At 45.3% G+C, this 21,453-nt stretch overlaps 1 protein-coding gene across 4 annotated transcripts in view; it reads left to right on the top strand.

Annotated features, from left to right (window-relative positions):
- LOC139578720 (3',5'-cyclic-AMP phosphodiesterase 4B-like) overlaps window positions 1-21,453 on the top strand; it is a 313,071-nt gene that overhangs the window by 280,195 nt on the left and 11,423 nt on the right. For 3 of the 4 annotated variants that reach the window (XM_071406684.1, XM_071406685.1, XM_071406686.1), the window contains one exon: window positions 11,772-11,884. In XM_071406684.1, coding sequence (XP_071262785.1) covers window positions 11,772-11,884 — 113 coding nt within the window. Of the gene's footprint in view, window positions 1-11,771; window positions 11,885-16,220; window positions 16,562-21,453 lie in introns of those variants that run through there. The other variant, XM_071406687.1, reaches the window with a different exon arrangement.

Here is a 21,453-nt window from a genome sequence, read left to right as displayed (position 1 = left end):
GGCACGGACGTTCAGCATCTAGTTTTGATTTACATTTGGTTGAGTTATCAACTAACGTGAATTCAACCAAAAATCAACAACACAGAAATGAATCACCATGTCATTGGGTTTGGGTTAAAAGTTAGGTGGAGAAAAATTCCTTATCGTTGATCCAATCAGTTTTCCGCATTGATTCAATGTCATCACATTGAATTTCTTTGTTGAAATGACGTGGTTTTGATCAGTGGGAACATTTAGCCCAGTGCAGATGCATTCAAACCCTCAGAGTCGACCAAGCAGCTACACAGGCAGATGCTTTTCTTTTGGGGATTTGGGAGAGAGTACATAAGCCCCCCTTTCTTTTGTAAAGCATGAAAGAAAAAGAAATCTCCTTTTTCCGATGTTTGTCAATGGTGTGATAAAGAATGTTTGGCGAGGTTCCGAGTTTTCAGTTCCTCCCTCTCGTTACAAAAAAAACAAACAATGAATGATATACCTTCATGTCATTTTTTTCTGGAACTTTAACCAAACATGGGAGTGAACTCATATAACGTGTGTTTTTCCTCCGAATTTCAAAATAACTTCCTCTCAAACTAGCAAGCCTTAAGGAAGTAAGTACCTGTTTTATTTGTTTTGAATGTAACAGTATTTACATTTTATTTAATCAGAATGTCCAATTTACATAATTCATCTTTATGAAGTCTTTATGAAGATAGTTTGTGTCAGAGAAAGCAGCTAGGAAATGATTTAAACCAAACTCAACATTTGCTAAACGGATCAAGTCCTAATTGAATCAGGATCAGGAGTTCAAATTCTGCATCCACTTTTTGAGTGTCCTTAATTGCCCAGCAACACAAAAGCACACACACAAACGATGCACACACACACCTACACAGATGACCCCTCGCTGAAGCCTGTTGGTAGAGGTCAGCTGGGTATGCGGTGATATGGTCCTCAGATGTCTACAGGGACACTGATCCACACTGCGTCACAGATCTATAAAGGCTTCCAAACGTCCTTCTCACCTTCTCTTCACCCCTTTCCTCATCCCTCTTAGCTATGCCCTGCTGGCTCCAAAAGACAACTAACTGAGACTAGAGTTAACCATTAAGGTTTAGCTCACCACTGGGCTCTGTGGAGTTTGACTAGAGCCACACTATCAACGTCTAGCGATCAGACCAATGTCTAACTCACTCTGATGTTTATTGTGTTAATAGAGTTTGGGGTCATCTTTGGAGGCATCTGACAGTCACCCAACATGACTCCTACTGGTCTGTCTTATAACCAACAGATGATACAATCTTCACTATCAAAGGACACACAGAGAGAACTCTGAACCAAGTAACCCCAGGTCCCTTCTGGCTCTATGACAGTTATGTTACACGAACGTCATGTAGCATTTGGGAAAAGCAACAACAACTGGGTAGAAGTGTGGTAATTGGGTTATGAATCTTTGTGATCCGTGTTAATATGGTGATTTGGAGTGCAAACTCCAGTCATCGTCCGTCCCACTAGTCACAATGGGCCCTATTGAGGTCTGCCAACAGTCTTCCTATCAGTGTGAAAGTTCACGTCAGGTGAACAGACAAAGCTCGGTCTGTGTGTGTTTGTGTTTGTGTGTGTGTGTGTGTGTGTGTGTGTGTGAGTGTGTGTGTGTGTGTGTGTGTGTGTGTGTGTGTGTGTGTGTGTGTGTGTGTGTGTGTGTGTGTGTGTGTGTGTGTGTGTGTGTGTGTGTGTGTTTGATCGCCTCACATAGATGCCTATGCCCCCAGTAAATGATGTCAGCGTTGTATTCGAGCGGTGAGCATTCGCTCTGAAAACTCTCAAGCAACTTCTCACGCAAACCTCACACGTGCCAAACTGTCTATCTTTCCCAGGGTCTTTCTGATTTAGCAGATGGGGGTAAGGGTGAGTGAGCGTGTAAAGAGAGGGGAGTCAAGGTTGGCCAACCATCCTAAGGGCTGAAAGGGGGAGCGACAGAGAGAGAGAGAGAGAGAGGGATGGGGGCATGCATGGTGGGGTGATTTTCTTGATTTGATTACCTGGTTGCATGACCAATTTACAGCGTTCCCTGCTGGTTTCCCGCGGTTGGTCATTCCGTGTCTGAGGTGTTCCCTAGTAATTTCGCCTGGCCTGTTTACAGAAATGTCTGGCGGGCTGCAGTGGCCGAGGGGAGGGAGAGAGGGACAGGGAGAGCAGTGTTACAGAACGGCTGAAAACGAATGTACAGAGACAGGGAGCGGCGATCATGGATGCTCACACACACACACACACACACACACACACACACACACACACACACACACACACACACACACACACACACACACACACACACACACACACACACACACACACACACACACATACACACAGAGTCTGTGTTTGAATCAGTCAATGCATTACTGTGTACTGCTTTATTTACTATCAGAACTACTGTTGTGTTATCTATGTCCCTGTTAGCCATATCTGACTTGGGCAGAATGGGCTGAAATTCAATTACTTCAAACTTCAAAAAGTTTCAATTAGTCAACAAGTGTCAAATCTTGCAGTTGAAATAGAACATTTCAGCCATTTAGCAACAATTTATACTATTAACAATGAGTTGAAGAAACCCAGCAGTAAGGACTTACTTGCTCACACACACACACACACACACACACACACACACACACACACACACACACACTTGTAGCTATGCCCTGCTGGAGCCAGCAGGGCATAGCTACAAGGGATGAGGAAAGGGGTGAAGAGAAGGTGAGAAGGACGTTTGGAAGCCTTTATAGATCTGTGACACAGTGTGGATCAGTGTCCCTGTAGGCATCTGAGGACCATATCACCGCATACCCAGCTGACCTCTACCAACAGGCTTCAGCGAGGGGTCATCTGTGTAGGTGTGTGTGTGTGCTGCTTGGGGGATTTGGAAATGTGGGCAGAGTGTGTGCACTAAGTCAAAACTCATAATCTCATTGATAAATACCGCAAACAGAGGTTGTGTCCCAATTCAACGGCTCAGACATGAGACGTATGTGGCAGGGTCTACAGACAATCACAGACCACAAAGGGAAAACCAGCCACGTCGTGGACACCGATGTCTTGCTTCCGGACAAGCTAAACACCTTCTTCGCGCGCTTTGAGGATAACACAGTGCCACCGACGCGGCCTGCTACCAAGAACTGTGGGCTCTCCTTCTCCGTGGCCAAAGTGAGTAAGACATTTAAGCGTGTTAACCCTCGCAAGGCTGCCGGCCCAGACAGCATCCCTAGCCGTGTCCTCAGAGCATGCATAGACCAGCTGGCTGGAGTGTTTACGGACATATTCAATCTCTCCCTATCCCAGTCTGCTGTCCCCACATGCTTCAAGATGTCCACCATTGTTCCTGTACCCAAGAAAGCAAAGGTAATTGAACTAAATGACTATCGCCCCGTAGCACTCACCTCTGTCATCATGAAGTGCTTTGATCATATCACCTCTATCTTACCTGACACCCTAGACCCACTTCAATTTTCATACCGCCCCAATAGATCCACAGACGATGCAATCGTCATCGCACTGCACACTGCCCTATCCCATCTGAACTATAGCTCAGTATTCAACACCATAGTACACTCCAAGCTCATCATTAAGCTTGAGGCCCTGCGTCTCAACCCCGCCCTGTGCAACTGGGTCCTGGACTTCCTGACGGGCCGCCCCCAGGTGGTGAAGGTAGGAAACAACGCCTCCACTTCGCTGATCCTCAACACTGGGGCCCCACAAGGATGCGTGCTCAGGCCCCTCCTGTACTCCCTGTTCACCCATGACTGCGTGGCCACGCACGCCTCCAACTCAGTTATCAAGTTTGCAGACGACACAACAGTAGCAGGCCTGATTACCAACAATGACAAGACAGCCTACAGGGAGCAGGTGAGGGCCCTGGGAGTGTGGTGCCAGGAAAATAACCTCTCACCCAACATCAACAAAACAAAGGTGCTGATCGTGGACTTCAGGAAGCTGCAAAGGGAGCACCCCCCTCTCCACATCGACGGGACCGTAGTGGAGAAGGTGGAAAGCTTCAAGTTCCTCAGTATACACATCACTGACAAACTGAAATGGTCCACCCACATAGACAGTGTGGTGAAGAAGGCACAATTCAACCTCAGGAGGCTGAAGAAATTTGGCTTGGCACCTAAAACCCTCACAAACCTTTACAGATGCACAATTGAGAGCATCCTGTTGGGCTGTATCACCACCTGGTATGGCAACTGCACCGCCCACAACCGCAGGGCTCTCCAGAGGGTGGTGCAGTCTGCCCAACGCATCACTGGGGCAAACTACCTGCCTTCCAGGACACCTACAGCACCCGATGTCACAGGAAGGCCAAAAAGATCATCAAGGACAACAACCACCTGAGCTACTGCCTGTTCACCCTGCTATCATCCAGAAGACGAGGTCAGTATAGGTGCTTCAAAGCTGGGACCGAGAGGCTGAAAAACAGCTTCTATCTCAAGACCATCAGACTGTTAAATAGCCATCACACTAGCACATATAGAAGCTGCTGCCCTAGATACATAGACTTTAAATCACTGGCCACTTTAATAATGGAAAAGTAGTCACTTTAATAATGTTTACATATTTTGCATTACTCATCTCATATGTATATACTGTATTCCAGCCTATTCTAATGTATCTAAGTCTATGCCGCTCTGACATTGCTCGTCCAAATATTTATATATTCTTAATTCCATTCCTTGACTTGATTGATTTGTGTGTATTGTTGTGAAGTTGTTAGACATTACTTGTTAGATATTACTGCACTGATGGAGCTAGAAACAAGCATTTTGCTACACCCGCAATAACATCTGCTAAACACATGTATGTGACCAATACAATTTGATTTAATTTGAAATTGCACCCTATTCCCTATGCAGTGCAATACTTTTGACCAGAGTCTGATGGTCCCTTGTCAAAAGTAGTGCACTATATGCCATTTGGAACACAACCAGAGAGAAGCCAGGCAGGCGCCTTCCCTCTCCTCACATCCAGTCACTAGTCTTTTTTAGGAAGAGTTGCTCAACACCTCACGGTCCTGAAGACTAGCTCTGTTTTATTATGGCTGTTATACATGAAACAGGTCAGATCACCCTTGACACAGCTGTGTATCAACCTACGTCACTGTTTGTGTGGGCATTTGATGTGGGTATGTAGCACATCAGATTAACCCTAAACAGTACCCTTATTTGCAGATGATATGGTGCTGCAGAGAAAGTGCTGTTGCAGTACTAATGAGAAAAACAGAGTTCCTCAGAACAGAGGTAGGATCTCTCTGGTGGGAATAGAGAGAGAAAGATGCCGGAAGAGTTCAACAGAGTGATAAAGAATAGAATGCAAGTGTGCGTGTGCGTGTGCGTGTGCGTGTGTGTGTGTGTGTGTGTGTGTGCGTGTGTGTGTGTGTGCGTGCTCGTGTGTGTGTGTGTGAGAGAGAGAGAGCGATGGGCCCTGGAGGACCAGTGTCCTGTTCCTGTCTCTCTCCTCAGGGAGCATAGGGGGTTTCTAACAGGGGGGACCACAACATCCATCCTGTGTGTTGTAGGCCTAGGTTGTCAGGGATGTGAAAGCTGGTCGTTAGTGCTGTGAAGCTTCAGTAGTTTTAATGGTTCATAGTGAAACTGAGCCTGCCCCCTCGTCTCCCATCCTCAACAGGAAACTGAGTGAGGAGTGTCTCAATCACAGCTGTCACACACACACACAAACCATAGCCCCCGACTCCATGCATCTGACACACACTTGTTCTGAAAGGACCTGACAGTGTCACGTACACACAAACACAGTGCCTTCGGAAAGTGTTCACACCCCTTGACTTTTTCCACATTTTGCTGTTGGATTTACATTTCTTTAAATTCTCACCACCCATCTACACACAATACCCTATAATGGCAAAGTGACAGGTTTGTAGAAATCTTTGCTAATTTATTTGAAATTAAATATAGAAATCTCTCATTTACATAAGTATTCACACCCCGGAGTCAATACATGTTAGAAACACCTTTGGCAGTGATTACAGCTGTGAGTCTTTCTGGGTAAGTCTCTAAGAGTTTTGCACACCTAGATTTTACAATATTTGCATGATATTATTATTTTACTTTTTTTCAAGCTCAAGTTGGTTTCCAAGTCTTGCCATAGATTTTCAAGACAATTTACTGTAAGTCAAAACTGTAACTACTGTAGGACACTCAGGAACATTCAGTGTCATGTTGGTAAGCAACTGTAGTGCACAATTGGCCCAGCGTCGTCCGGGTTAGGGGAGGGTTTGGCTCATCGCGCTCTAGCAGCTCCTTGTGGCGGGCCGGGCGCCTGCAGGTTGACCTCGGTCATCAGTTGAACAGTGTTTGCTCCGACACATTGGTGCGGCTGGCTTCCGGGTAAAGTGGGTGGGTGTTAAGAAGCGCGGGTTGGTGGGTCATGTTTCCGATGATGCAAGACTTGACCTTCACCTCCAGAGCCCTTTGGGGAGTTGCAGCGGTGAGACAAGATTGAAATTGAGGAGAAAAAGTGGGTAAAATACAACATTAACATGTATACAAATAAAGTCACTATTGGCCTCAAGTTGAAATCCTGGAGCGGTTTCCTTCCTCACCGGTAACTTAGTTAGGAAGGACGCCTGTATCTTTTAGTAACTGGGTGTATTGATACATCATCCAAAGTGTAACAAATAACTTCATCATGCTCAAAGGGATATTCAATAGTTGCCCTTCTTTGCGAGGCATTGGAAATCCTCCCTGGTTTTCATGGTTGAGACTATGTTAGAAATGCACTGCTAGACTGAGGGACCTTACAGATAATTGTATGTGTGGGGTACAGAGATGGGGTTGTCAATCAAAAATCATGTTAAACACTATTATTGCACGCAGAGTGAGTCCATGCAACTTATTATGTGACTTGTTAAGCCCATTTTTACTCCTGAACATATTTAGGCTTGCCATAACAAAGGGGTTGAATACCTATTGACTAAAGACATTTCAGCTTTTCATTTTTAATTCATTTGTAAAAAAAAAAAATCCAAAAACATAATTCCACTTTGACATGATGGGGTATTTATTTTGTGTAAACCAATGACACAAAACCTCAATGTAATATATATTTTTAAATCAGGCTGTAACCAGGGGTGAAAGTATCTAGATCAAATTTCTTACTGGTGCAGGCACCGGAATGCGCGCAGACAATTTTTTGTATACTACAAAAATTACCGGGTAGCCTACTCTGCCGACACTGACATAAAAACTATGTTGTCTGATCCATATAATCGGCTAACGAAAAGGGGAGACACAAATACAATATGATGTCCATCTAACCTGGATGAGGAAATGATTGTCCAAAAACAAACAAAATTGGCACTGACCGAATGATAAACACAGTGAATATGCACACTCTGGGATATGGCCAATGTTCTTAACTGACAGTCGCAACTTAACAATCATCTATTTGGTATTTGCAGCTTACGCTGCCCAAATTGCGGGCCCTTCCGACTGTTGGCTATGCGATTTAAAACAATCCACAGCTAATGATCCTCTGTGGCCAAATCATGCTTTCTGGTGTAGTAGCCTATTTTTAATTATTTGTATTTATTTCTGTAAAGACAGGAGTAAGCTAATTAGGCTATATCATATTGGAAATTCAATTTACTTTCGGGAAAGTATAGCTTCCTCTAGCCTTATGGACACGCTACTTATACCTTTTAACGTAGCACATCATGATGTTTTCATCTGATTGTCAAACAAGCACTTAACGAAGGCGCTCCTGTAGGCTACCCGCGTACATTCGTTCACTCACAAAATAATTGAAGCATCCAAACACCAACAGTGCACTGTGCAACCGCAATTTGTAGAATGGAAAGAGACATCAATTACAAACACCGAAGTGTAGTGTAATGAACTGCCGCGAGTGTCATTAGGCTTACACTTGTAGCCTGAATTGAGGCATCCACTGTTGTCCACTCGCGCCTCAGTCTCGGCCACTCATCTCCGCCTTGTCCTTGAGCGTCTCTCGTCTCCGCCTTGTCCTTGAGCGTCTCTCATCTCCGCCTTGTCCTTGAGCGTCTCTCATCTCCGCCTTGTCCTTGAGCGTCTCATCTCCGCCTTGACAAAATGTAAGTGTTCCCCTCAAACCATAATGCAATTTGGAGCATATAACACCCGGTTTTCAGTCAATTCGTTCATTTTTTTTTTCTTGCGGCTGACATGCAGTAATGTTAAATGATGGTGTACTAGCCTATCGTTTTTGGACATGTATTAATTGTGATAGGCTCGCGTTTTACCGGTACGGCGTACCAGACGTTACCACCTTACTTTCACCCCAGTCTGTAACACAACAAAATGTGGAAAATGTCAAAGGGTCTGAATACACACACACACACACACACACAGAGAGAGAGAGATTCTGGGAGAACAGGATATGTGGCTGGAAGATCCGTTTTGAGAATGATGAGAGAGGAAAGATGAGCGAGAGAGATCTTTCCTCGCTCACCTGACATAGTTTCCTTACCGACATCTAGATCTATCCTCTCTGTCTGCTTGGATGTTCAACTGCTTGTTATGTTTGCACTCAAGTTTTTGTGCCTAAGTATATACAGTATGTACAGTATTTAAGTCTTAATCAACTGTTGGTGAGTGTGTGTCTCTGTATGTACACTACCGTTCAAAAGGTTGGGGTCACTTAAAAATGTCCATGTTTTTGAAAGAAAAGCACATTTTCTGTCCATTAAATTAACATCAAATTGATCAGAAATACAGTGTAGACATTGTCAATGTTGTAAATTACTATTGTAGCTGGAAACGGCAGATTTTTTATATCTACATAGGCGTACAGAGGCCCATAATCAGCAACCATCACTCCTGTGTTCCAATGACACGTTGTGTTAGCTAATCCTAGTTTATAATTTTAAAAGGCTAATTGATCATTAGAAAACCCTTTTGCAATTATGTTAGCACAGCTGAAAACTGTTGTTCTGATTAAAGAAGCAATAAAACGGGCCTTCTTTTGACTAGTTGAGTATCTGGAGCATCAGCATTTGTGGGTTCGATTACAGGCTCAAAATGGCCAGAAACAAATAACTTTCTTCTGAAACTCGTCAGTCTATTCTTGTTCTGAGAAATGAAGGCCAAGAAACTGAAGATCTCGTACAACAATGTGTACTACTCCCTTCACAGAACAGCACAAACTGGCCCTAACCAGAATAGAAAGAGGAGTGGGAGGCCCCAGTGCACAACTGAGCAAGAGGAAAAGTACATTAGAGTGTCTGGTTTGAGAAACAGACGCCTCACAAGTCCTCAACTGGCAGCTTCATTAAATAGCACCCGCAAAACGTCAACAGTGAAGAGGCGACTCCGGGATGCTGGCCTTCTGGCTACTTTGAAGAATCTCAAAAATAAAATATATTTTGATTTGTTTAACACTTTTTGGGTGACTACATAATTCCATATGTCTTATTTCATAGTGTTGATGTCTTCACTATTATTATACAATGTAGAAAATTGTAAAAAATTTAAATTAAAATAAAAACTTGAATGAGTAGATGTGTCCAAAGTTACAGACTGGTACTGTAAATGTGTGTGTGTGTGTGTGTGCGTGTATGAGTTGGTTCTGCGAGTGTGTGTGTGTTTCCTGGCTGTTGGCCCCTGCAGGCCAGATGTGTCTGGGATTGTGATCAGAGTGTTCCTTGTGAGTGTGTGTGAGGAGGAGAGGTGGTGAAATGTGGTAAGTTAGACTTACTGGGCCTTTTCACAGCTGCTTCCCCAGCCCAGACCCACTGATGTCAGACCAGACCAGCCTATAGGCTGTGCCAGCTCATCCCTAGCCCAGACTAGACCAGCCAGTCAGGGCAATGATTTTATAGCGCTCGAAAACATCACACTAACCTCAGTGGAGGGAAAATACCACCAAACTCTCACGGAACTGTCCAATTTACCTTATGGAATATGGAACGCCAAATCAAAATGTCACCCATGTAACTGCAAAACGACTGAAATTATGTTTTATCAGTATAGTAACACACATAACTGTACTTGAGTAACCAACGTCACCGTTTGTAGTTACACAAGTAAAAACAACAAATAAAATCTTGTCAGTTATAAAAGGGACTTTGGATACACATCAGGCTTTATTGTTTTTGTGACATACTGCACTACTGTCTTTTTGAACGTATCCTAACTGGATTTATTGATATGTGTTAAGCTCCTGTGTACACTTTCATAGCTCACCTTTTGACCCAGTTGTAGGCTGTCTGGTGAGCTCATTTACAGTAAGCATGTTTACAAATGATCAAATCTCTGTGCGTTTGTGCCATTTTATCCCATCATGGCTTCCCCACAACAGATTAACCGACTGATTGAGGCTGACCTGGCCTGACCTTGGTTTGCGGCCAAAACTGGGTTCTTATATAAGGCAAAGAAGTGGGACTGGGTGGAGATGCAGATTTGGGGGACTGACCACTAGTGTACAAAGTCATATCCACAGCCACATTACGTATGCTAACGTCTTACAAGACACTGTAGCCTGTATACACACTGCAAGCTAGACAGACCCGACAGAAAAAAATAGTGACATCTAATATAGTGACATCTGCTATATTAACATAGTGCATCACGTGTATTGAGAGCAGTGCTGTGTGGGAGAATATTGACATACAGTACCAGAGTCCCCCATACTGCTCCAACCTTCCAGTACTCCACTCCAGGGTTTACCCCAGCCCAGCCTCCAGCCTTACAGAGGAAAGGATTGATTGAGTTTGCAAACAGCCGGCGGCCTCAGTCTCTCTCCTCTCCTCTCTCTGCAGCAGGCCGGGAGAATGCTATAATGCCCCTGTATCTCTCATGTTTTGGTGAGCAAACATTCGCTCCCCTTTGAAGGCTGGGAGATCAGAGCGGGGGTAACATTCTACGCGGCCACGCTAAGGTCGGCACTACCGCGGGTCTGCTGCAGTGCGCTATGTTGTGCCGCGGCAGCTAGGAGACCCAGAACACACAGTCGAACCACACAGTCGAGCACTGAGCACAAGGCTACCCTGTGTGTGTCTGAGAGAGGGCAACACATCACCCTTCCCCCACCCCCACATCACCCTTCCCCCACTTCCCCCCCCCCCCGCTCCCCCCCCCCCCCCTCTCCTCCTCTCTGACCCAATGTCTCCCAGCACTGACTCTGTCCAACCTGGAGACTTCTCCCTGAATTAATCCGTGGTTCTGCTATTACGAACGTGTGGCGATCTATATAAAGTGTGTGACGTTTCTGCTGTATTTGTATCTGTTATGCGGAGATGCATCACATGTCCTTTGGTGTGCAAAGTGCGAGATAGTTTATGATGGGACCGAGTATGAGTCTGGAGGTGTCTGTTCTCCTGAGAGTTGTCCGGTTTCCTGCTCTAAAAGTTGGTTTATGTAAATTAGTTGGGTGGGGGGGGGGCTGTGCAGGGCATCTGAGCGACAGTAGCAGAAAGAAACAAACAACCTCAGTCAGCCAGTCAGCCAGTGAGCGAGCCAGTAACAGAGTTTGAGAGAGAGAGAGAGTGCAGCAACTGTGGCCTCCCACTCTGCTCTCTCTAGAGTTCACCACTAGCTGTTAGCGCTAGCCTTTCGGCCATTAGCTGTTAGCCTCAGTGTTAGCCTTGCTCATGATGAAAGAGCATTGTGGCCGTGTGCCCCCTCTGCCTCTGCCACCACCAGGCCCGGCCGCCACGCAGCAGCCGCCCTGCCAGCCTCTCTCACCTCGCCCTTCCCCTCCATACCCTGCTGACTACTGCCCTATGTCTGTGTGCCTGTTGACAGATGAGTCGTACCAGAAGCTGGCCATGGAGACCATGGAGGAGCTGGACTGGTGCCTGGACCAGCTGGAGACCATCCAGACCTACCGCTCTGTCAGTGACATGGCCTCCAACAAGGTAAGACTCAAACTCCCTGCATAAACGATACACAGCCGCTGTACCTCTGCCCTTCAAGTCTACAGCCACTGCTAAGCTGGATTTTGAAGAGCAGGGTCCCAAATATCATAGCGCTTTTGTCTGTGAATCTGTATGTGCTGCAAAAATAGTTAGTTTGCAAGGGCACCCCTGCACCTTACAAGAGCATTTAGACTGATATTTTCCATTTGAAACCCCCTGTAGACCTACAGTATATAAACCTTCAAGCTTGCTTTCAACCGCTGCTGCGTTGGCTTGAAGGAGCTGGCGACTAGATATCGTATATTGTACGTTCAGGATCCTAAATCAAACAGTGGATTTAGATTGTGACTTGTTTTGTTTTTTCCCCCGTTGAAACCATGAACGGGAAATGAAGTTGCTGGGTGGTTTTGAAAGTTTATTGCTCTTTCTTGACAGCAGTGGCAGCCAGGGGATAGGTCAGCAGTGTGCTTCTACAATACGTACAAGTACCCTCCATGGTCCCTTTCATGCTTGTGTTCTGACAGTATGTGCTTGTGAATAGTGTACAGTAGGTGCTATGGGCTTGCAGGTCTCTTCATGTCTGTAGTGCACTTGGGTCTGCAGTTCACCGTGTGATATTATGTAGTCTTTTGCGAAAGGGCAAGTTGTGTATACAGCCTTACAAAAAAAACACGTCAAATTTGCAGTTTCACACGGTTGAGCTTAAATTTCAGGTGAAACCATATGTTCAGGTTTTAAATGTAGCGTTTCCACGTTAACACCACTTTTTCACGTGAGAAGAAGAACATGTTTTCACCTCAGTTGCACATGTGAAATGGGCTGTATCACATTTGAAAATCAATCACGTGAAAATCTACTTTGCAGTTTCACACGTAAGAAAACGACATGTGAAAATCTCACTTTCACATGTGGAATTGCAAGTTCACGTGTGGTGGTGAAATGTTGTTCTTCTCACATGTGAAAAGGTGGTGTTAACATGTATCAGTAGTAATGTTCCCACGTGTGGAATTGCAAATTCTGTAATGCCATTCTGTAAAAAGGTAACTTAGCCAACCAGAGTATAATTATTCCAAGTGTGTTAAAAATAATGTTTTTTAAATGTATTTCTGAGCCGTCCGTTCGGACTGTAACTGTTGCAGGTGCACGCCTCTCTTCTTCATACGTTGGTCAGTGAATGTCGGAAGAAGCCCAGAGAAAAGAACAGGGTAGCTAGCACTCCGTGTCTCCTTATTTATCCTTTTTAACATGTTAAAATGAGCTCTGTCAGTTAGTTTGGTGCACTTTTTTGTATCACATTGTCTGGAACCTTTCAAAATACACTGAAAACATCCAAAATACCACATTTTTATAAAAAACAACAATGCAATGTCAAAATAAGTTGACTTTGAGGTTAGAAAGAGTGTTTATCAATTTACCAGATTTTGCTAACCGTTACTTTGGACAAAATCAAAACGGCAATATTCTCGTAACGCTTTTTGTGTAAAATATCTTAAATTACAGCTCAATTTGAGCCAGTTGTGAATTTGCGATTAATCGTGATTAATCACGGCAAATCCTGCGATAAACCCGATTACATTTTGAATCGTTTGACAGCCCTAGTTGAGATTAAAATGTGTAAATGTACGTTCACTTGTTTACTTGTTCACACATTCACTTGTTGATGTTTTTTTTTAAGGGCATACAGTAATGTGTCAACTGTAACGCCAAAGCTCTGTGCATGTTTTAGTGATAGTTTTGTGCGGTGGAAGAAGATAGGTGGACATTGAAAGAATAGAGGCGAGAGGCTGTAAACGTTGTTTCCAGACTGTCCTTTGATTGTTACATGCTCATGTGCAAATCAGCTGCGTATTTGTTTGCAAGTTATTTAACCACTGTATCTCCCAGAAATAATGTGCAATTTTCCATACAAATATGTCCTGCTCAATTCAATGCAATTTCATGTTTGCAATTTCATAGCAAGAGAATGTTTGTGGAGTACTGTCTTTGGGTAAATGGAGAGTGTGTGTGTGTGTGTGTGTACTTGTCTTCCTAGCTTATCAGGACCCCAATGTCCTAGCAATTAGGTTTAGAGTTTTGGGGTTAGGGTTTTGGGGGTTAAGGTTAACGGGTAGGGTTAGTGTTATGTTTAGGGTTAGAGAAACTATGATTTTTGTTTGATGGTCAAACATTTTTACTCCCCAAAAAGTCCAGAAATGTCCCGAAAATAAAAGAGATGCCGAGGACCCTTGGACTGTGTGACTGTCTTCCTGTCTCCTTCCTGGTACCCGCTCAGACCAGACTACAATAGAGCTCCCAGACTGCCTTGGGGCAGGGTTAATGGCCCTGTTTATTTGGCCCATTGCTGACGTCATCAGGACACACGCAGGACAGAAGGGACTTTTACTAAAGACAATGGAGGAGCTTGCACGCGCACACACACACACACACACTTCATAGGAACTGACTGACTGACAGACAATACGACTTAGAAAGTTATTGTCACTGGGCAAATGAGGTTTAGTTACTCAACAGACACTGAACAACGGACAGATTGATTCAAACTCATTCACCTTGGTTGAAAAAAAGCCAAAAACAAGAAACACACGAGCCAGACTGAGAAGCCGTCCCAGCCTAAACAGTCACATGGACAGACTGAATGACTGGGCGCCAGACAGACTGAGGGAGGAGTCACTGATGGATGCTGATTCAAACTGTTCTGATTCAGTCTTCAGAATATCCCTGAATCTTTCATCTACTGTATCTTCCTGTGCTGATTCAGTTCCCTGTCTTCAGATCAATCTCCCTGTGCTGATTCAGTTCCCTTCAGATCAATCTCCTTGTGCTGATTCAGTTCCCTGTCTTCAGATGAATCTCCCTGTGCTGATTCAGTTCCCTGTCTTCAGATCAATCTCATTGTGCTGATTCAGTTCCCTTTCTTCAGATCAATCTCCCTGTGCTGATTCAGTTCCCTGTCTTCAGATGAATCTCCTTGTGCTGATTCAGTTCCCTGTCTTCAGATGAATCTCCCTGTGCTGATTCAGTTCCCTGTCTTCAGATGAATCTCCTTGTGCTGATTCAGTTCCCTGTCTTCAGATGAATCTCCTTGTGCTGATTCAGTTCCCTGTCTTCAGATGAATCTCCTTGTGCTGATTCAGTTCCCTGTCTTCAGATGAATCTCCCTGTGCTGATTCAGTTCCCTGTCTTCAGATGAATCTCCTTGTGCTGATTCAGTTCCCTGTCTTCAGATGAATCTCCCTGTGCTGATTCAGTTCCCTGTCTTCAGATGAATCTCCTTGTGCTGATTCAGTTCCCTGTCTTCAGATGAATCTCCTTGTGCTGATTCAGTTCCCTGTCTTCAGATGAATCTCCTTGTGCTGATTCAGTTCCCTGTCTTCAGACGAATCTCCCTGTGCTGATTCAGTTCCCTGTCTTCAGAAGAACCTCTTTGTCGAAAATCAGTTCCCTGTCTTCAGATCAATCTCCCTGTGCTGATTGAGTTCCCTGTTTTCAGATGAATCTCCCTCTGCTGTTCTGAGGGCCATACTGGTTCTGCTCTGGCCATCATTTGGGCCATTGTGACGAGAGATAAGATAACATAAGTCACTCATAGGCCAGACCCTTAGTCCAACACACGGTAGGGAGAGGTTACCTTAAAATCCATCGTTTCTGTACCGTTAGATACCCCACTGACCCCATTGAACAGTCTTTGCGCGTGGTTGAGACACTTGACAAGACCGTCTCCTTTGTACTGTACACTGAAGTGTATATTTTGTTTTAACGTAGACAACTATCACAGAGTAGCATTGTGCACGATGCCAGCTGCATTCACTGTCATGAAGAGAATACAAAATGTGTCTGAGAATACGGTTTCAGATGACGTCGGAGACAACATTCTTGAAGATCTGACAGCATTTGAAACCTAAGTAAAGGGCGGTGAAAGTCTTCAGTTGTGACATTTCGACTGATTCCGGTAAAACACCCAAGGTAAAGTGCATCGAGCTTTGTCCGTGTCTGTCTGTCTGGCTCTATGACTGTATCGGATTGCCTGTAAGTGTTGTGCTCTTGCTCAGACTTGCATCTTCCGTGTAGGAGTCAAGAACAATTTGACGTTTGCCTGTTCCTTTTATCCCGAGTCAGGGTTTCAAACTCTCACCTCTATTAGTTTCAACAGGTCAAATCAGGAGAGGTAGGTTATCCTTTTTTTTAATATCTGCTTTTCAAGGAAACGCACTGTTTGGACTGACAACAGGAATATCAGAATGATCATGATATTGTTAGCAGTGTTACTGACAGTGTAAACAATGTTACCCTGATGCTGGCTGCTGCAACTCTGGGTTAGAGAACAGGCAGTAGACTGTCAGGGGGAGAGAGGCAGAACTACCCGAGAGGGTGTGTGTGTGCGTTGAGCAGAAGTCACACACGCACCCACACACACCAGCTCCCTCGCGATAGGGTAAGGCAAGTCCGAGCACCCAACTCAAAGTGAGTCAGTAGAGCTATCGCGTTTCCTCACCCTCCCCACGTCAGAGTCTGAGGCTTGGCCCTTACTCACAGTTTCAGTACATACAGACGCTGCTTCCGCGAGCCCCGGCACTCTGCGGGACTTAACCCAACCAAGCTGCTCATACACACAAGATGGGAGCCTGCTGCCTGGAAAAGAAAGAGCGAAAGTTAGGGAAACTTAACGGCTGGAGAAAGGTAAAGTTCAAATTATTTGGGAATTGATTACTTGTCGAAGCTTTTTCCTATTTTGAAGCTTTTAAATGCACTTTTATGATCTATTTTGGTGGTGGAAATCTATTAGCGTATTCATACTGAAGAATTAAGTTCATTTTTCGCATCATATGCAGTTGCTTTGGGGTTTTGCCAGTGCTGTAGGTAGGCCTATACCGAGTTGAGTTTTATTTTATGCTGCTTTTAACCAAGTCTTGGAGAAAGTTATTTCTCTGCCTGCAAGTCTTTATAATTATAGTTTGTGTACACTTGGGCTATTTGGTAAGATTTTGAGAAGTACACCAATATAAATGGATGTAATGCTGGTCCTTTGTCTTGACTGGACTGACTACAGCAGAGCGCACCACTGGTCAAAGCTGCAGTCGTGGATGCTTTGTCTGAATTGGGCTGCCAGTGCCCTGCAGATAGAGTCTTTGTGGGTCCGTCAGTTGAGTTTCTGTGCTATGGCTTTCGGGGTTCACTGATACATTTTTATCAGTAAAATATTAACGTAGACTTTTTGAGACCTTTTGAGAGTTGTGAGACAGCTGTTGCTGGAGATGCTTCAAGTTTACTTGAGCTTTTACATGTTCATGGAATATATTTAAATCTGAATTCCTTAATTGATAGAATAACAAAGCCGTCACCCCACCTTCGTTTAGGTAAAAAAAAAAAGATTACGGATGGTCGTGGAGAAATGTAACCACTCTCAGATAATTCAAAGCAAGAGTGATGCTACCAATCACTGATCATCCATGATATCAAAATGGTAGTTTGAACTATGTTTTGAGGCTATACAGTGTTTGCTTGCATTTACTTTAAGCCAGCAGCATACCACCCTGCATACCACCCTGCATATCACTGCTGGCTTGCTTCTGAAGCTAAGCAGGGTTGGTCCTGGTCAGTCCCTGGATGGGAGACCAGATGCTGCTGGAAGTGGTGTTGGCGGGCCAGTAGGAGGCACTCTTTCCTCTGGTCTAAAAAATATCCCAATGCCCCAGGGCAGGGATTGGGGACACTGCCCTGTGTAGGGTGCCTTCTTTTGGATGGGATGTTAAACGGGTGTCCTGACTCTCTGAGGTCATTAAATATCCCATGGCACTTATCGTAAGAGTAGGGGTGTTAACCCCGTGTCCTAGCTAAATTCCCAATCTGGCCCTCAAACCATCACGGTCTCCTGATAATCCCCAGTTTACAATTGGCTCATTCTCCTCTCCCCTGTAACTATTCCCTAGGTCTTTGCTGTAAATGAGAACGTGTTCTCAGTCAACTTACCTGGTAAAATAACAGATAAATAAAATACTTTGTATACAAAAATTGAAGTATGACAAGCTTCTATTTTGGGTTCTGATTGGGTACAACAGTTTGAACTAAAAAAGAAAAAGAAAATGGACGTAACAAGGATTCTAGCTTTAAGGACATTGTTGTTGCTCTGTTGTTGTTCTCTGAAATGTCTTCCATCATTCCGTTTATCCGGAGAATCTGCGTGTCTCCACACCAAGTTGTTGAGTTAACGAGGAAAGTGGCCTGCCCGATACGTGGTGTTTCCATTTCTTGCTAATACCACCTGCCAATGCCCCGTGAGCCGTGAGGTGGCAGATTTGTGAAAGAGTTGACATCTGCGATTGAATACGGTGAGGCGGTGTTGAACTCCTACGTCTAAAGGACATGATGAGTGGGTTAGTGTAGCATATCGAACTGATCTCTCTGTAGGTTGTGATAGGGCTGCTAAACACAAGTGAAAACCACCCGGAGCTCTCTGACAGCCTGCACTGACGGGACATTCAACACTGTGTCAGATTTGAGTAATATGCCTTATCGCTTCTTTATTTGTTCCGCCTCTCTTTTTCCCTTTAATCATCTGTTTTCCCCTTTCTCTTGTATCATGCAGTTCCTCAATGCCTCAGATTATCTTATTTGTGGGCTAATGATGGCATGCCTATGTGCACACATGCAGACATGCTTACGCACACACATAAACAGACACACGTTGCCATCGCAGCCAGAGCCAGTCGGTTGTGAGTCGTCAGAGGAAGTGAGAGGTAGTGTGGATTCAGGCTCTGTGGGGTTGGTCTCTAAACTTACTGCCCTCATCCCTGAGGAAACATATGTCACGGTCTATGTTACCCCATCATAACCGCTGTGTAATCCCCGTGCGCCATATGTTTGCCAAGGCCGGGGAATCAAGCGCAACTTAATACGATTACCTGGCACTGAAGTTGTGTGCGCTAAAATCATATTATTGCATAACGTTTGATAAAACCGTGCTATTTTACTCTACAAATTCCCCATCTTGAGCAAGAGTCATATTTTCACTTCTATGGAACTAGTGTTAAATTCAACAATGTTACCTTAGCTGAGAAGTCCGTCAGAAGTTAAGCAGTGGACTAACTGTTAGTCTGTTCAGCTGACAATATGAGGACACAGTGTCCACTAGTGGCGGAAAGAGGACATTAAATTACATTTTGAGTTTGAGTTTGAGTTTGGAGATCCTCTGTGGCCATCAGTGGTGTTATAAACTCAAGTAATTTCAAAAGATGCCACAAGACATGCACTGTCCTGTACATCCCTATCTGCCGGTCTTCCTGTCTGTCTGCCTGCCTGCCTGCCTGCCTGCCTGCCTGTCTGTCTGCTTGATTGTATGCCTGCCTGTCTGAATGCCTGACTGCTCTCCACTGTGTCCTGTCCTATAGGATCAAATCTGAATGGAGGGACTTTTTTCACAACGAAATGCCATCACCATTCAGTTCTATACTGGCTCTGCTGCAAAGGCTTCTGGGAAACACAGCAGCTCCCTGCTGGATCTCCCCCACCCCCTGCGGCTAGAGGGGAGGGAGGCAGGGGGTGAGAGACCGAAGATTAGAGTAGAGAGAGAGAGAGAGAGAGAGAGAGCTTCCGACAGACAGACCTCTCTGAGCCCATTCTCTCACGGTGAGCTTCTGTGTCAGGCCACAGCCTATCTGAATGAAGCATCAACACTCAGCTCATCAAATATTAACATCATTCTCATTTACAGTCAGCTCATAGAGATTCATAGAGACAACCTTGGGTGGGGGATACCTAAACAGATCAACACTGAGAGAGAGGGGAGGAGGGGGAGAGATGCAGTAGGGATGCAGCACACTCAGAGGGCTGTATGGGCTGGGGTGTGTATATGGGCTAGGGTGTGTATGGGCTGGGGTGTGTATGGGCTGGGGTGTGTATGGGCTGGGGTGTGTATATGGGCTGGGGTGTGTATATGGGCTGGGGGGTGTATATGGGCTGGGGTGTGTATATGGGCTAGGGTGTGTGTATGGGCTGGGGTGTGTATATGGGCTAGGGTGTGTGTATGGGCTGGGGTGTGTATATGGGCTGGGGTGTGTATATGGGCTAGGGTGTGTATATGGGCTAGGGTGTGTATATGGGCTAGGGTGTGTATATGGGCTAGGGTGTGTGTATGGGCTGGGGTGTGTGTATGGTACAGGGATGTGACACATGCTGTGCTGTGTGTTCAGCAGAGCTGTTGTTGAGTCCTGATGAGCGGAGACGGCAGTGTCGTCGTTTTAGCTGTGGTTGTTCCTTTCTCCACCACCTCGCAGAGACATCCCCCGCTGTTATCGTCCTCATGCTATGCCTGATGCAGTGTATTATATAACGAGGGCTTCTTCTCATTTTTATTTTTTCCCTTTCCGCCACCCTCCTCCCTTTCTCTGGTTCGCCCGTCTCTGCCACGGGAGGATCATCTGGACGCTTTGATCTCTCGCCTCGTCATTCCCAAACGCAGTATTCCGCTCGGTCGGAGACTCCTGGGAAAGTTTTGCTTGCCGTTGCCTACAGACGAGCGCTTACATGAGAACACTCAGTTTCACAATCGTGGATAATCCTCTCGCCGTACTGGGGGATTGTTTCACAACAAGCATTGAGAAACCTTGCCCGAGGAGGAAAGAAAACTGAAACTATATTGAAGTCTCCTGAATAGGCCTGGTTCCATTTCAAATGACAAGCATCCCAATTACACAGTCGGTTGAAATGATAGCTGACGGCCCTTTTTTGGCAGATGGCCTCCGGCCTTTGCCCGTCTGTTTGTTTGTTTACATCTGCTCCTCCAAGGGCAGCCAACCCCATTGATCGTAGGAGAGAGAGAGAGAGAGAGAGGCGAGACACCAAGATGAATGACACTGTTGGGAAGTGGCAGCAGGGAGAGAAATTGACATGTAAGTGGCTGAGAGTGAGGGAGAGGTGGAATGAAAGAGGGGAGGAACTAGTGCTTTTCACTCAGCAGTTGAACCACTGGTGTGTCCTCGTGACGGCTGGGCTGCCTCGCTGGTGTTCGGAGGGGGAAACCTCTCGCTGAAACAGCCACCAGCCAGCCAGCCGCACCACTCTCTCTGGTCACGTGACACTGTTGCCATGGCGTTGGGATGTTCTGGTAATTGGCGTACACAGACAGAGTGGAGGAAAGAGGGAGAGAGCGAGAGAGAGAGAGAGAGTTGGGGGCTGATCTGATGTCAACCCAAATTGGTGAAGGATGCAATTATCTACCATTCTCTCTCTTTGGTGTTTTCTTTCGCTTTTCTCGCTCCACGGTTGTGTAAAAATAGCCTGCCACGGATACCCTGACAACCTCTAATGTTATTATGGGCTGTGGATAATGAACAGCCACTGTGGTCCTCCTGACACATGGCAGGCAATAGAAAGAGAGAAAATGTGCCCTTCCTTCTCATTTCCCCCACTACTGCGTAAGGTACATTTATACATGCGTCCCCCCCATGCCTCCCTCAAATACTGTATTAAAAATGGCTGAATGGCAGCGCTAGTCTGTGGTCCTCTGGCAGACAGATAAGAAAGAGAGGCTTTCCTCATCCTTGTTTATGTCAGGGAGGAGGGAAGTGGGTTGT

Source organism: Salvelinus alpinus, chromosome 6, assembly GCF_045679555.1.
Source record: "Salvelinus alpinus chromosome 6, SLU_Salpinus.1, whole genome shotgun sequence".
NCBI lineage: Eukaryota > Metazoa > Chordata > Actinopteri > Salmoniformes > Salmonidae > Salvelinus > Salvelinus alpinus.
This window is presented reverse-complemented; position numbering and strand designations above follow the sequence as displayed.